The 16,385-nt window shown below is 37.9% G+C and overlaps 1 protein-coding gene across 1 annotated transcript; it reads right to left on the bottom strand.

Moving 5' to 3' along the window:
• Positions 1 to 1,297: 1,297 nt before the first annotated feature.
• LOC124321281 lies at positions 1,298 to 2,704 on the bottom strand. Its single transcript, XM_046784200.1, has 4 exons — positions 2,546 to 2,704; positions 2,342 to 2,434; positions 2,003 to 2,270; positions 1,298 to 1,929 (listed from the first exon to the last, which is right to left on the bottom strand). The coding sequence occupies exons 1-4, from the start codon at positions 2,672 to 2,674 to the stop codon at positions 1,427 to 1,429; spliced, it is 993 nt and encodes a 330-aa protein (XP_046640156.1). The 5' UTR covers positions 2,675 to 2,704; the 3' UTR covers positions 1,298 to 1,426.
• Positions 2,705 to 16,385: the final 13,681 nt, after the last annotated feature.

The raw sequence follows: 16,385 nt of genomic DNA, 5'->3' as shown, positions 1-16,385 counted from the left end.
TAACTGAATCTTTGTATCGGGATAGATGGGGTAGATGAAGTAAAATATAGATAATTGCAATTAAATTTTTAAACTTTCCTTTCTTTAACTTGCCATTGGTCATCAAGAAATCTGATAAAATAAGCGTGCCGGGCAGAATAAAATGCTTAATGATAGAAATTGAACATCTTTCGTTTTTTCACAGGATCTAGAAAACACCGATTGGCCCCACGTTCCACTCCCTTAAAAACCCAGACACCCTTCGGCTCACTAGTTTCAAATACATATCCCATCTTGGCATCTTGTCTAGTTGTCTATTCTTGTTTAACATTCACAAATAACAGTTGATTTCCGGCGTTCTTGGTTTTTTCCATTAAAGCTAGATCTATTCGAAAAAAATAACGTTGCGTGTGGGGAAAAGGCGTAATTTGATTCTTTATATGTCAGTAATGACAAAGTAAGTTCGACTTAACGCCAAACTTACTTTAAAAAACCCAAAAAAGTCCAATTCAACTAAAATGATGTATAGTATAGTCAAATTAGCAGTTTGATCACCAACTAATTATTAGTAGTTGAGCACTGTTTATATACTTACAACATAATTCTGTTTAAAACCCTCGTGAAAAATTTTCATGGGAACATGTTTTTAAAATCATGATTTGAAATTTTTAAAACCCGTTTAATTATGCTGTCTGTTGGAAATAAAAGATTTTTAAAATACGAAATTACTTCATCTTTCATTCTCTAAGTGCACCAATTTTTGTGCACTTATGAAGAAATTTAGATTGAAAATAAAAATCAAACGTAAAACCCATTTTTTCCGCGCGAAAAAGTGTTTCCGTTTTAACACAGCGCTTGTGGGAAAATGATTTTTTTAAAAGATTATTTGCATTACATCTATGCACATAAAAATCACCTATTGGGTTCATTTGATAGCTCATGATCTTTCTACCACAATCATTTGATTTTTTTCCAGAAGGAACGTTTATTTAAAAGTTATCATCGAAATCATACACCCTAATTTTCATATTTTCTTAAGCGTTCGGTATTAGTGTTGAACACACCCGCTTGGTGCGCTGCTGTTTTGTTTACTTTATTTCATGTCATGCAACGAAATGTTTATTTGTTATTCAAGAAGTTTTTAATACCGAAAATGAATTCGTTTTTTTTATTTTTATATTACAAGTTATTATTAAAAACCACCGGTTTTTATAATTTTCTAAAATTTGTCGTGCTTTTCTAAATTCTATAACTCAATAAATTCGATACGTGGACAATTTAAAAAAATAAAACAGAACATTGCTGGCACCATCAGCTATAAGTTTGCAATTCTTTTTTATTGTATTGCACAAAATTTATGAATTATGGACAAAAACAAAAATTTGTCCACAATTATCCCGCTCTCCCCTTTTTTATTTTTCTATCAAACTTTCAATCATTTACTTATTTACAAAACAAGTAACTGAAAAATTTCCGTTTGTTCCATCAGAAAAACAGTAAAGTGACAGCCACTATACATATAAACGTACCCAATACTTGATGAGTTTGCAATTTCAAGCCAAATTTGGTCCCCTGTGATCAAATCCAGAGTGGATTGCAAGGAATAATTTTCAAATTGTGTTGATAGATTTGACTCGTCCGTATAGCTTGACCCAATAATAACCCCATTCTTAAACATATACAATATAAAATCTTTAGGTCTTGGGGTTGTTGGATCAGGGGAATTTGGACTTCCAACTATTTGCACAATTCCTGATAAAGAAAAAAAATATTTGCCGTTGACGGGTGCGGTAAATATTCCCGTGGTTTCATTCATGCCTCCTCCGACATTCAAAAATATCTTTCGAAAGGGAATAGGGGTATCTGGTGTTGTAAAATCACCATTTAACTGACCATAGAAATAATTGGGTACGGATTTTACATCAACAAATCCAATCCATTGCTGGAAACCTTAAATTCATTAATTTAAAATCATTAGCATTCATGAAATCTTAACACGAGTAATTCGAAAACCTTCTGTTACCGGCTTCAGATGGCAACTTCGTAAAGTCACAATAAACATTCTCTACCATTGAAGATCCCATTACGGAATATATTCCACTCCAGATGTGTCCCATACTCCGCAAATCCGCACAAGAAGTTGGAATAGCCTTTAGTTCAGTTGTGGAGGATATGTTGAAAGCTGGGCCCAGAAGATGATTTTTATGCTCGAAAGTTGAAAAGAATTCTTTCCGTTTTATTTCTCCCTCTAGTCGAGTAATTTTTGCAAACAAGTCTTCAACGATTTTTTCCTTGTGAAATGCAAAAATAGGATACAGAAATGCACTCTAACTAAAAGTAGAGAAATCAAATATTCACTTACATCGTTTCCTTTTTGTGTCTCTAGACGAGATACTTTTACTGCAAGTTTCACATTTTCATTTTCGAGTACATCATTTTGAATCCCCATGAATTCCTTTTTTAAATAAACAAAATTTAACCTTTTCCGTAAATTTTTAAATCTCAAGACCGTATGGCAGAGAGTAAGAGAAGTCTTATATCTTTTCTTAACGAAAAATAATCTTACAAAATTTTCTTTCAATTGTAGAAATTGTTTGTGCAGTTCTTCTAAGGTGACGGCGTTCAAAAAAGCGGGACAAACCAAAAGTAAAAAAGTGAAATTTATGAAAAACGCTGCTGTTGATAATCGGAACATTGTTCTAAAAGATCCGAGATTATTCTATGTTAAAATACACGACGTATTGCACTTTATAGGGATTTTTTGTTGCGTAAATGTTTGATAACCAACTCTTGAAATAATCTGACAGTTTATTATCATTCAGTCATTGCGCAGTTGTTATAACATAAAGATTTTTTTCTCTCAGCTTTTCCTCTCTTGAGCAGGATTTACTACAAAATGTTGAGTTTAGTTGATGATTGACCTTCTCATATCAGGGAATGTTTGTTGTTGCCGTCCGCCACTAGCAAACAGAAACGTATATATAATGTCTAACTGTCGCTCATGTCATGAACTTTATCTTTCACAAAATTTTTTATGTAAGCAAGTCCTGCCTATGCAAACTAAGAAAAAATTCATGAAATTTTTCCAAAACATAAATACTTCTGGAGTCGCTAAACAAGAGCTTAAGAAGCTTACTGGAAAAAAGCAACTTAAAATAACAAATAAACGGTGGAGTAGTTTCTTTTTTTGTTGTTCAACGAGTTAACTTTCTGAAATCTGCCATTTTCTCTTCTTGCTGAAAACGCTTTGTTATTGATTTTATTTGGGTCAGTATTCAAGTTTGAAATATAATTGCTCCTCTTCTAGCCATATGCCATGGCCGCCACATATCTCAAATAAGACCTTTATTCACCTGCCGCTTTTGTTATTTCCTTCACCTTATCTCTTGAATAGAATTTTCAAAACATGAAAGAAAAAGTACGAGAAATAACCTAAAAAAATAGAAAAACATTAACAATTTGAATGAAATATATGTTCGGAAAAAATACCATAGCTATTGATAAAGAATTCATAACTCTGTGGCTGAGAATTAATTTTTAGCAGACAACATATCTGTTTTCAGTAGTGTCAAACAAATTTAGTTCACAAAAATGAAATGGGAAAGTGCGTTTGCACGTGAATGCGCATATACGTTTTCGTGAATCGATTCGGAAGTAAAGAAATACCATGAAGAAACATTTAAATAGAACTCATCCGAGCTTTCCAGAATAGGCAAGCAAAGAAATTATGGGAAATGCTAAAGAAATTCGACTTCTTTAACGAAAGCAATTATTAGGTTTTTATCCGAAATTGGATGCAGCGAAAAGGATATGGTAGAAGTGACCATATCATTGCAAAATTATTTTATTGAAGTAGATTGAACTGCCACATAAAATAACATTGGAACACCTACAGTATTTTTTTCTGAGAATAATTTTTACTACCTCACTTTATGCTTTTAAAAATTGAAACGTTGGAATTCCGTCGAAGTGTAGCGTTTGAATTCCGTCGAAGTCTTTCCATGACACTGAACGACATATTTATTTTATGTTGTCAAATTGACGTTAGTGCGTTTAGACCAGGAAAAGTTTTTTAGTTCACTTTATTTGAGTTTCAGCTTTAAACTGACCGACTGATGAGCTCGACGATAAAACAAAAAGTACCAATTACCTCAATGAAGACGAACAGCAATATGCCTCTTTTAGAAATCAAAGAGCTGGACGAAAGAATAATACAGTAAACGTCAATTTTGTGTTTGTTATAAGCATATATGCGTTTCTGTTTTATATAAAATGGAAGTTCTAAACAGCGAAAATTCCTCGACATCAACTTGTGTTCTTTTGGCTTGCTTTTAACGAGTGCAAAGTTATTTAATTTCGTTTGTTGGTTGTGTATTTAGTTTTTTATAAGCACCTTTCTCTCCCTTCAGGTCCCGTATTTTGGCTCGCGTGTGCTACTTCGGACCGTTGATGGGGAACGATATGGAGAATAATTCAGATTTTTTTCGTTCTCTTACACAACACGGGAGAAATCTTTGCGTCCTCATTTTCTGTTTTGATCAAAAAGTTTGCCAAGGAATTGAAAGTAATTTAGTGAAGTGTTTTGATCGACACCATCCTTTTTGTAATTTTATACTTGCAATCTTTCTTTAGTTTGATTGTATTGTCGAATTTCAAGCCAAAATTCATCCGGCTTCGAAATTCAAAATCGTTAAAAAACTGAAAGACGATTTCAGGATCCATTTCAATTTCAATTCTCTAGTAATTGTGATTTCCTTGAAACAAATAACACTTTTTTTTTAACATCGAATATGCAAAACCAATGGACGAGTTAAAAATCATCCAAAGTTAAATCTGCAAAGATATCAGCTAAGTCTAACTCCCGATTCCGTTTGATGGATTCAGAAGTCTTTACCTTCATGCATACATCCAATCAGAATTTCATTGCCTTGTATTTGTTCAAACTATTTTCAGCTTATTCTATTACATGTGTGCGCTTCTATTTCTATTATATTTATATTCTACATATTGTTCTCTTACTTTAAGACATTAAAAACTAACTTTTTGGTTGCCTCGGTTTCTGTCCCGACAAGGTCATGCAACAAGAGTTCCGGATAAATTATATTCAGCTAGCGACGTAAGTTTTATTTTACCATCGAAGATTCCATTCTAAAAATAGCCTACCCTACAGAAAAGTAAGATTTTCAACAAAGTCATTGTACCTTTCGCTTTGGTCACTTTACTTACACTTTCATTACCCCAGGCCAAGATCATCCTTTACTGAAGTATATGCTATGCGAAATATGTACTGTGTTACTTACGTTGTGCTCAATTTGAGGAATAACATGATTTAGAAGTTTTATGAGCGTAAAATCGTGCATTTCATCAAACTTTTGTTTTAACTCTATCCAGGTAATAACCTCAAATTAACAAAAGAATTGTTTGAAGAAGAGAAACGCAGTTTAGATTTCCAAGAACAGGAAATAGCCGAGTGACATTGTCTTATCACAGTTCCTAATGTAGAGCAGAAAGAAGTAGCTTCTAATCATACTACTGAGACTGATCCGCAATCGTAATTCATCAAAGTTTATATTTTGGATAGTAGATTAAGTACCATTTCAATGTTTCAATCTTCGAATTTCTACAATGTGCATAATAAATATCAATATTACCTAAATATTTCAGATAAGCATACTCAACTGTTCGAGGGAAGCAGAATCGCCAACATTACATCTTCCGCTGTAAAAGTCAATTTAAATATTGATGAATTCAATAGGAAGGAAAACGAGTAGATTGAAATCTTGGACAAAGTAGAATTTCATGAAGAAGTAGATCCCACCATTTTTATGATGATAAGTCCGAGAGATTTCCCAATATTTTTCCGTTGGCTTAACAGCATTTTGCCATTCTTGTACCTTTTTTCGTGTAGTAACCTTTCTTGTAAAGGCAATAAAACGTTTCGTTCATCTTATTAGAATCAAAAACACTTTGCCGAAAGATGTTCATCACTCCTTTTATGGTATCAGTAGAGTTGGGACCGAAGAAAATGTTGCGTTTTTGTACCACCGTGACACATGACAGCGTGGCATATCATCGTATCCCTACCAAAATCGTATCTCTTTCTATTGAAATATTAACAGCCCATCCAACTTTTGATTAATTTTACTGTGATAATAGCCTACTATATTTAAGTAAGCAAAAAGGATGGGCGTTTTCTTAAAGACGATTTGGCTTCCCCTACCTCTAGCTATTTAGGCCCGCCCAAGTAACCCTAAGGGAGCTTGTTTATCGTCTAGTGGCGATAGTTAAAATCTTGGTTTGTTCAAATATTCAATCGATACACATTCTTTCGCTATCGGATGAGAGTTTTAGACTTTCGAAATTTTATTCAACTAGGGCTCTTCGCCACGCACCACTCCAATCGCACGGCGATTCTAACGGAGTCCAGATTTTTATCTTTTTTCGTTCATGAGATAATCACGGTTTAAAATCGTAAAATATCACGAAAACCCAAATCCCCCCTCCGTCTACATCGCTTTTCGCCGTATATTCGGCCTTAAATAAAAAACTCATTAAAAGAAAATGTAGCCCGTTCATTCTCTTTCCGAATCCAAGGGGATTTTTGAAATATTTTAAGATGTCCGAGATATCACGATTTTCGTAATACCCCCATTTCGACACATTTTTCAGGCATTTTATTCGGCTTTACCGATTGCCGTATACAGAATTAATAAATTTTTCGAGGCAGCGCGAAGCGCTGCCGATGGACAATTGGGATTGTACTACATAAATTCGTTCGCCTTCTAGCGGTGATTTCAAAGCACTTAAGCCGATTCGAATGTATATAAGTTATACCCACATTAATTTTCGGATAGAATTGTTGTCCCCACATCCTGCTGGGGAATCTCTCTCCTATAGTATCTAACGAAGGTTGATTCGGATGCTCAACTTGCCGTTTTCAAAATTGAGTCTGTTGGTACGCCCTTCTTAGCCGCTTTCGAAGTGGAGGCTCCTCGGGTGGAATGATCCGAGTAGATCGACGTGTCTACTCCCGCCAAATCTAAAATCTTTTTGATCCAATGACCAATCATCGACCCTTTCACTTGACTGTACGGTTTGACCGAGCACAAAAATAGATATCCGCTCGTGTGTCGCTTTCCAATAATCTTCCGTCGTTGTAACCGGGCATATTTTGGCGTCTTGTAGACGGGTTATAGAACGAGAGAGAAGAGGTGCGGCTCTTTGCGACTTCCTAAGATTAAATAGACTGAACTGAAGACCACAATCTGAAAAACTTGCGACGCCGAGTCGATCGCTGCCAGTTCTGAGACTCGAAACATGGTCACCAAGGCCAAAAGCATAGCTGTCTTAAGTGATAGCTGGATCAGCGACAATTCCTTGTTGGGCGGGGCGGATTTAAAGAAATGTATTACTAGATCCACATCCCATGTGACCGAGTACTTTGGCTTTGATGGGTTGGAATTAAAGATTCCTTTCATAAGTTTAAGAACGGTCGGATGCTTTCCTAAATCCTGCCCGTTCACCTACGGTAGAGTACCCGATAGCATGGACCGATAGACGTTTATGGTACTGTATGTTTTCCCGTTCTGAAATGAATCGGAAAAAAAGGTAATTACATTAAATAGAGAGCCATGCAGGGGATGGTGACCGTTCCTATTGCACCAATCTGTCCACTGGTTCCAGGCGGCTTCTTAGCCAGTGTGTGTGGCTGGTCGGTTGCTGGCCAGTATAAGGTTGATAGCCTGGTCCTGAATTCCCTCGTTTCTGAAGCGACTCCTGATAATCTCCATGCGATTAGGCACAGAGCGTTGGTTATCAGTAGTGGGTGGGCTTCCCCGTTCGCATCCAACAGCAGGTCCTCGCGGTACGGAAGGATCCTCGGTACATCGCCTGTCGTCTCCAAGAGCAACGGAAACTAGGGTTTGCTGGGCCAATCCAATACGGGCAAACTAGCGTCAACTGGGCCTGATCTTGGCGCATCTTCCGGATGCAGTGCCCTATCAGATTGAATGGTGGGAATGCATATCCCTTGATGCACTTCCAATTCAGTGAGAAGGCATCTATCATCCATGCCACTGGATCGGGGTGCCAGCAGACAAACTCCGGCAACTGGGCGTTCCACTGCAACGCAAATAGATCTATTTTCAGGTGCCACTGCTCCCAGATCTTTTGAAAAAATCAGACAATTTAGCTGCCAGTCCCCCCTGTCCTAGAACGATCTCTTGGATTCCATATGTGCCACGATATTAAGAGCACCGGGTAGATATTTTTCCTCTAGATTTATGTTTCTCACTTCGCTCCATTTGGTGATTTTTAGCGCTATTTCTAAGAGATGAGGCGATCTTGTGCCCCCGCTTTTATTGATGTGAGCTACTGCTGTCGTATTGTCAATATTAATTCTTATGGAGCAATTCCGAGAAGCGCTTGCAAAATATTGTAATGCCAAGAAAGCTGCCAATAATTCAAGTTCATTGATATGGTGCCCGGTATCTTGCTTGGACCATTTTCCCCCTGTGCTACAAAAATTGTCAGTCGCGCCCAGCCAGTCATGGATGCGTCCGAAAAAAGCACTATGTCTGGATCTACGGTTAAGAAAGATTTCCCGGATGCCTAATCTAAATGTCGAACCCACTAGTTCAGGTCTGTCCTGGCATCCTCCGTTAGAGTTGTTTTTACCCCTAAATTTCCTCCTGCTATATTTGAATGATAAATATACAAATTCTGGATATTCCGAAGATTAGCTTGAGCAAACGGGACCGCCGCTGTGGCCCAATTGAAGCTACCCAATCACGAGGCCTCATCCCAGAGAGCCACCTCTCAGCTGGACAGAAGTCTTTTACATGCTTGCAAAACTGCCTCTTTTTCCCCTGACGTCAGAGCCAGAGTGGAGTGGACAGTGTCTACGATCAGCCCCAAATATTCTATACTTTAGGCGGGCTTGGTTTCTGATTTTTGAGCGTTTATAATAAACACTACTTCCTCTAGCGTTGATTTGACTATCTCGACATCTCTGATTAAATCGTCCCGATCCGAATTCATGATGAGGATGTCATCAAGAAAAATCGCCAACCTAATTCCTTTCTTCCTCAAAAAGGCCAGTACGGGTTTTAAAAGTTTGGTAAATATTCGCGGTGCGGAAGATAACCCAAATGGTAGACAAGTGAACTTATAGATCTTCCCTTTCCATGTGAATTGCAAAAAGCGGTGGTGGGACTGGTGCATCGGCACTGTTAAATACGCATCTGTGAGGTCGATTTTTGCTAACCAATCTTTCGTTTGTATAATGCTTTTCACTGTTGGCAAGCCTTCCATTTTGAAATGATTATACACTGTAAAGTTATTAAGCGCTTTAAGGTTAATCACAGGACGAAAACCTCCGGATTTTTTGGGGATTGTAAAAATGCTACTTATAAACCCTATTTCTTGTGTTTCTTCAATCGCCCGTTTCTCCAAAAGCGCGCTGATTTCGGATTCTATAATCTCTAGTTGCAAATTGCCTGTCACTTTATTGGGAGGGGGGACCTTTGCGTAGGTGTAGACATAAAATCAATTTGAAGGCCGTAAGAGACAATATTCAACACCCACGGATCCCTTGAGACCCGATGCGATGCTGAAGCAAACGAACCCAGCCTTCCCCCTACTGGGGTGGGCGTTCTATCGACTGGTGAAATAATTTTAAGAGGAGGAGAGACATACTTGTTTTGTTGTTGAAATCCAGGATTTTTGTTGCCGTGAACTTTGTCGCTGCGGTAGGGGTGAAGATGTTTCCTGTGATCATACCGTCCTCCTCTCGACTCGCGTCTATGGCGATTGGTGGATGATCTGCTGCTTCTGTTCACCGCGTTCAACTTAGCTTCGCCGTCTGCCGATCTCAGCATGGCCTTTAGGAAGTAGGGGAGACTGGAGTAAGACGGGACTTTTTCGTTTGCCCCCTATATCTCCCAAACTAATCATTTAATTTCTTTAAAAAAAAAATGTATGTATTCCTTATTGTAATGTACCCCCCATATTTTTTGTATAATTTAATAATGAATCATTTCCCCATAAAAGACCTTTAAAGTTTACTCAAATTTATAGGAGGAGCCTATTTTTTTGAGGTAAGTGAGGACACTGGAGTGGGTGGTGAGGGACGTCCTCCGTTTTCGCCTTAAAATTCATTAATAAAATTGAAAAAAAATTGAAAAAGTGTTCCACTGCATAGACTCTTTGAGTTTATAAATGTTTCAATTTGATTATTGTGTTAATGAACCTTTTTTCTTATATAAACAAAAACCCTTTGAGCAGTAGGATATCCTACGTTGCCAGGTCAGGAAATCAAGCCTCTTTAAAATGCTGTACGCTGATTGGCCCGTAACTGTCCCAAAATAGTCAAAAACAGCTGTCCCGATTTCCCGGTTTAGACACTTTTTTTTTAAAGTTAATACTGTCTAAACTAATTGATCTAAAAATCTTAATTTTGTTCCTAACGATCAAGAAATGATTTATCTTCATTTCCATATTAAATTTACATGCCATTAGCGTTTATTTGGTTCTATAAACATAAAATGGCGGAGACAAAAATAACTTTAAAAAAAACGTTTTTTGAGTTTTCTCAATAACTCATACAGTTATTGACAAAACTGAACCAAATTTCATACCAAAGTAGAATATATGTATTGAAATAACATACTAAAATTTTTCTTAATTTTATTAATATCTACTATTTTTCCCCCTACTGTCCCTTTTGACCTGGTGTCCCGGTATACTCCAGTCTCCCCTACGTGGCTTATAATTAAGGCATGAAAACCACTCAAGATGATAAGGTTAGATTTAGTTAATTTCCATGCATTTGCATCTTTATGTTATAATAGTTGCATGGATTTATGTCGTTATTAACTTATTATGCATAGCGATATGATGCACCGTTGACATTATGCATCGTTGATATTCGCGGAAATGTAAAGTATCCTAAAAAAAATCCGAACAGCGATTTTATTGCTTTAAACCACCTATCCATAGGTATTCATTTATTAATTGCGATTTTATTTAGTTTGTCTTCGTCAGCAACAAAAAAAAATGAAGTTCAATTTGTTGGTAATAGTGCTTTAAATACCTATATTTTTTTAAATTGTAGCGCCCCAAAAATAAAGATTGGCATAAAGCCGTTGCAGAATGGAAGAAATGTCAAGACATGCTTGGTGCTTCTATAAAATCAGAGGATGATGGATTTAGTTAATGTCCATGCAAGGCCATCTATATTTTATAATAGTTGCATGGATTTATGTTGACATTATGCATAGTGATAGGATGCATCGTTGACATTATGCATCGTTGACATTCCCCCCAAATACTTCAAAAATTATGAAATAATTCACGTGGCATCGTGAAGGGCAATGGATAATAATGGTGCAACTTTCAAAAAATTAAACCTAATAGAACATTCGCAAATCCCGTGTGTGTGAAGCACGTAATCAGTAGGGAAACGGGGAAATTACCTTAAAAAATTCTCCAACTCTATTGACCTGCGCCCTAGCGGCAAACTCAAGCATCGCCCAAGCTGTTCCTCTCAGGCTTATGGGACCGATTTCAGTCTTTACATTCGTAGTCTCTGATTGCACTAAAAAATCTATCCAGTGATCTTTCCTTGAAATGGTATATGCATATTCAACGAGCCTATATGTATAAAAAGATTGAAAGCAGGAATAAAAAGTCAAGAGCAATTTCTTGAAAGATTGCGCAAATAATATACTGTAAACTGTATGGATTACCGATATCACAGTGGGGATATAGCCTATTAGAACAACGGCCAGAGATAGAATCAATAAATGATGCGAGAGGTATCATTCCGTAAATCTCTATGGCGCACATAGAAAGTGTCGGCGGCGCTCTGTAGCGAATCGCTTTGCTCCTATCCACATGAATATTTGATTCAGAGTGGGGGCCTGTAGAAAGTTGGGACGTTTATACGGAAGCCAAGATACGAAATAATTCATGCCGGACGGAGTAGGACACTAGGCCTATCTTCTGGAGAGATTATTACAGTTTCAATGAGGCCATCGGCGGTCTTTATGTTTACTAATTAAATACAGCTAGACTGGACGGCTGCTGAGCAGAACAACAGGGCTTTGAGGAAGAGCAAAAATATACACATCCGCAATCAGAAACAATTGCCATCTCAGACTCGTAGACTCGGAGAGAGTGTCATTTGTTCAACGTCAGCCAAAGACTCGGACGCAAAAAGCGATGGATTTCCTCATATGTTGCTGCTGCTGCCAATCCCGCCAGACGGAAGCGTGTAGAGTGTAGAGTTCAAACGCGCCACACGCTCATCGCCTTCCGAAAGACAAATTGGAGCTAAAATCAGCATTGCCATGTTGTTCTTTTTGTTAAGATTCGAGGAAAGTAATAAATAATTCGAAATTCGATAAATGTTCTAACATTTTATAGGATTCAATTTTAGAAATATGTAACGTCGATGTATAATATTTCAAATGTTTAAAAAATAATGTAAGCAATCAATTCCAAACCGTTTCCATGTGGTTACAACGGGAAGGATAGGAATAAACTCCCGGGAAACTCAACGCAATGTAAAAAGTTCGGTAAAAAGAAAATCATGGCGATAATAAAAAATAATAATAATAATAAAACTACACGTGTATAATTTTTTATTTTGGATAAAATGACTAATTTTTCCGTTCGATATACAAATGAACAAGCCATTCACGATGACTTGATCTCTGGTGATAAGACACCTCTCGACGTGCATATTCTCTTTCACAAGACCAGACTTTATGAACCGAGGAGTGTCTCTCCAAAAAGAAACGGAGCTATCCCGAGCACAGTACATTAAAACCATTAGGATTCAGATGGCCCTCTACAGGAGCACGATCAAGAATTTTGGGCCAGCTTTACGCGACGAAAATCATATCAGAACCGGGAAAACGAGAGCTGACTCCGAGATGGACGTTCAGAATTTATTATTTGATTTGCTGGAGATTTGGTTGCAGAAGCCGCAAGACCCGATACGGCAGCAAATGTCAAAATACTCGAAACAGCAAAAGACGGATTCAGACTTGCCACTCCTTTTGACTGATTGGGAGGGTGTTCTTCTTTCCTGGCAACAGGTAGCCACACTAATTTCTAACGTTGAAACAGCCAAAGCCATTCATGAGTATCATATGAAACTAAAACGGAGATTACCCTTCCAGCAATTCCTTCCAGGACGAGGCATTCGGCGTTCTACTTTACAACCAAAATATTTTACAAACCTCGCAAGGATGAAGAAAGTCCCGTTAAAAAACCGAGTTCCCGGCCGGCAAACATCAAGACAAGGCTGAAGAAAAACCGTTGCTAATAAATATATAATTATTCTTTTGGTCTCAAAACGTCAGAATATTCAATAAATTTTCGAATAAAAATATCCCAACTTGAGTGTAATAGTGTAATATCCATCTTATTATTTATTCATCTTTAATCGTAATGAATATGAAATTCCCTATCAATCTGGGGGAATATGGGTCGCATTTCATCTCAGACAAAGCCACAAAGGCACCGAAACGAGTTAAAAGATGAACTCGAGGGGGAAAAAAACCCAAAAAAACGGAAAAGTATAGCGTAGAGTGATGTTTAACCGTTTTAATGTCGACTTAAACATTCACAAATCAATTTAAATGTTAAAAATTACTGAACAATATTTGAAAATCAATTATGTTTACCGGAAAAATAATCATTTTGGAGTAACTGAACAATATACAGTAGATAATAATATTATCTACTAAACAATTGTTTATATTATCATAATATAAACAATTGTTTTAACGGTACCTATCAAGTGACTTTGCGTCACTGGCGTGGCGCAAAATTGATGAAATTTGAATCTCCTTTAGTCTTTTTTTGAAATATACAATCAGGACGAATCAGGATCAGTACCAGTTCTGCTACCGATCGGCGCTGGAATATCTGGGCTCGTTCGACCACTACGCCGGATGCGACTGACGTCAGCAGGGGACACAGTGTGAGGCGGCCGGTGGCTCGTCGACACCGTCACCGCCTTGGTCGCAGGCCGAATCCCGACTTGCTGTCCCTCCGTGGCACGCCTTCACCACACCGCCACTCTCCTCGCACTGTGCCCTTCGATGATAGGATGATAGGACGAGACGAATAAGACAAACGTTTATGAGAGACGGATGGATGGATGGATGGAGTCCGTCTCGTCTCCTTCTCACAAAATAAGACACTCGAACAATCCTTGCAATGCCCCCACTCCTCCTACCCCCACTCGTATTCCTCCTCCGACCTCCTTTTTTCTATGTCACTTTGCGTCTGATGTTTGGGTTCTAGTTGAAATCCATTACCGTGTGCCGGGTTCCAGCCGTCGCCATCACAAAGAAAGTCAAAAGAAAAACAAAAACAAAAAGAGAAGAAGAAAAGTTGCGGCCCGAAATTTTTAATTAACACCTGAAAACTTAAAAAAAGAAAAAAAGAAGCGAACACAAAAGGCACAAAAAGTCAAAATGCGCGTCAATTTTTTGGGGGGGTGACTTGTAATTAAGGAAAGAAAAAAAACTTGTTTGAAATTGAGAAACCAAATCGCAACGCAAAAAAAAACCAAGAAAAGATTATTCAAATTGTGTAATGGCGCCAATAATGTACAGATCCGGGTGCGGAGACGATACGAGATTTTTTTTTTCTTGTTTGTTTTTAAAAAAGGAAAAAAGACAAAGATTCCCGCAAATGCCTATTATTTTCACTGTTCCGCTTTTTATTACCATACCGGACCGAATTTTTGCGCTTCTTTACGGAGCCGTCATTTATCGAAGGCAACTCATTGGTTGACCAACATTCTGCATTCTGCCATATCATTCCCATCACGAGAAGACAAATAACTAAAACAAACAAAAAAATGGCACGCTGGAATTTTGAGATTTTATTTTATTTTTACTTTTTTTAAACTTTGTAATTTATTTATTTTGTTGTTTTGTGCGACAATTGTTGTTTTTTTAAGAAAACAGAAACACGCAAACCGGAAAGGCCTTCCTCGGGGCGATTTCCACTGTGTACTTAAGTTTTCTTTTTTTAAAAAAACCGTCGAGTTTCATTTGTGTTTCTGTACGATGACAACCGATTTCCGTTGGCTCATGTCTCTCAGCCTCATACTGTCAGCGCGTTCGATCCCCCACTCATTAATGATTGTATTATTCTCTTCATCGTCGTGGCCAATCAGCAATCATCCCAACCGTTTCATTATTATTTCCGTTTTCCCTCCCCCGTTTCATTTTGAGTTGCGCGTTTTCGTGTCGTTGGTTTTCGGTTTTCTTCTGGGGGGAGACGAATATTTCTGATTTTTTCGAGAAAATGTTTGTTTGTGTGTGTGTGTGCGATTGCCGCGCGCGCGCGAGTGTGTGCGTATGTATGTGTGTAAGTGTTTCTCATCATGCGTGTATATATGTAGCCGCTTCGCTGGAATTCGAACTGAAACTGAACTATTATGGGCAGCGTATTTCGTTTTTCCCTTTATTTTAAATGTGTGACGATTATTACAACAAGAAAGGAACGAAAAGATGATTATGCAATTTCACGTCTGCTTGTTTTGAACTTGTTCGGCGTCGAGATTTCATTGCATTTTGGGGAATTTTTTTCTTCTTCTTCTTCCGGCTTTCTTGTTCCAAGTTTCAAAAATGTTGGTGAGGAGGGGAGAAAGGTGGAAGGGAAATGTTGCCAACTTAGCGACGGTTTTTCTTCTACAATTGGCTTAAGCGTAAATTAGATCGTCGCGCAGTCGTGTCTGCAGACGGCGAATGTGGTTGTAGATCTTGACGGCCGGGCCCAGCTTCAATCCCATGTTGCCGACGACGTCGTTTCTCTTCATCAGGAACAGGGACGGACCGTCGATTTCCTGCCAATTGGAAAAAAAGGAAAAAAAAAGGGGAAAAAAAAGGTGAGAAAAGAAATGAATGAGTCATGAATTAAGGTTTAAGGAACATAAGTGCAAAACAATCACTTTCAATACGCTAAAAGTAATACGTTTTTAAGTCATCAATTACAGGTGTTTTTATCCCTACTATAAAATATAGTTCAATTAGGGATGGCTCCAAACAAGACCTATTGTGATATAGGCGAGTCTGTTTCCGTATTGTGCTGGCTTCTTGTGGCCTGGTAGTGGGGGACTGTATTTCAAAGGTGTTATCGTCGATTCTAATAATTCCAGTCAATCGAACTTACGATGTGAAATTTGAAGAAGGAATCACTTATATACCTTATACCTTGCTTAAAAAAATATGTTGCACCAGTTGACAGCTTTAAAGCCTTGGAACCGCTGGAACCAAAATCTGCCCAGACTCCCAGAGCGTGGAGAGACGAGGCCAAGAGGACGACCATAAGATCTGACAGTAGAATCAGGAGTCGCGCAGCAGAACTCCAGGGAGAAG

Source organism: Daphnia pulicaria, chromosome 1 (genome assembly GCF_021234035.1).
Source record: "Daphnia pulicaria isolate SC F1-1A chromosome 1, SC_F0-13Bv2, whole genome shotgun sequence".
NCBI lineage: Eukaryota > Metazoa > Arthropoda > Branchiopoda > Diplostraca > Daphniidae > Daphnia > Daphnia pulicaria.
The sequence above is the reverse complement of the archived record's forward strand: the minus strand, read 5'-3'. Positions and strand labels throughout refer to the sequence as shown.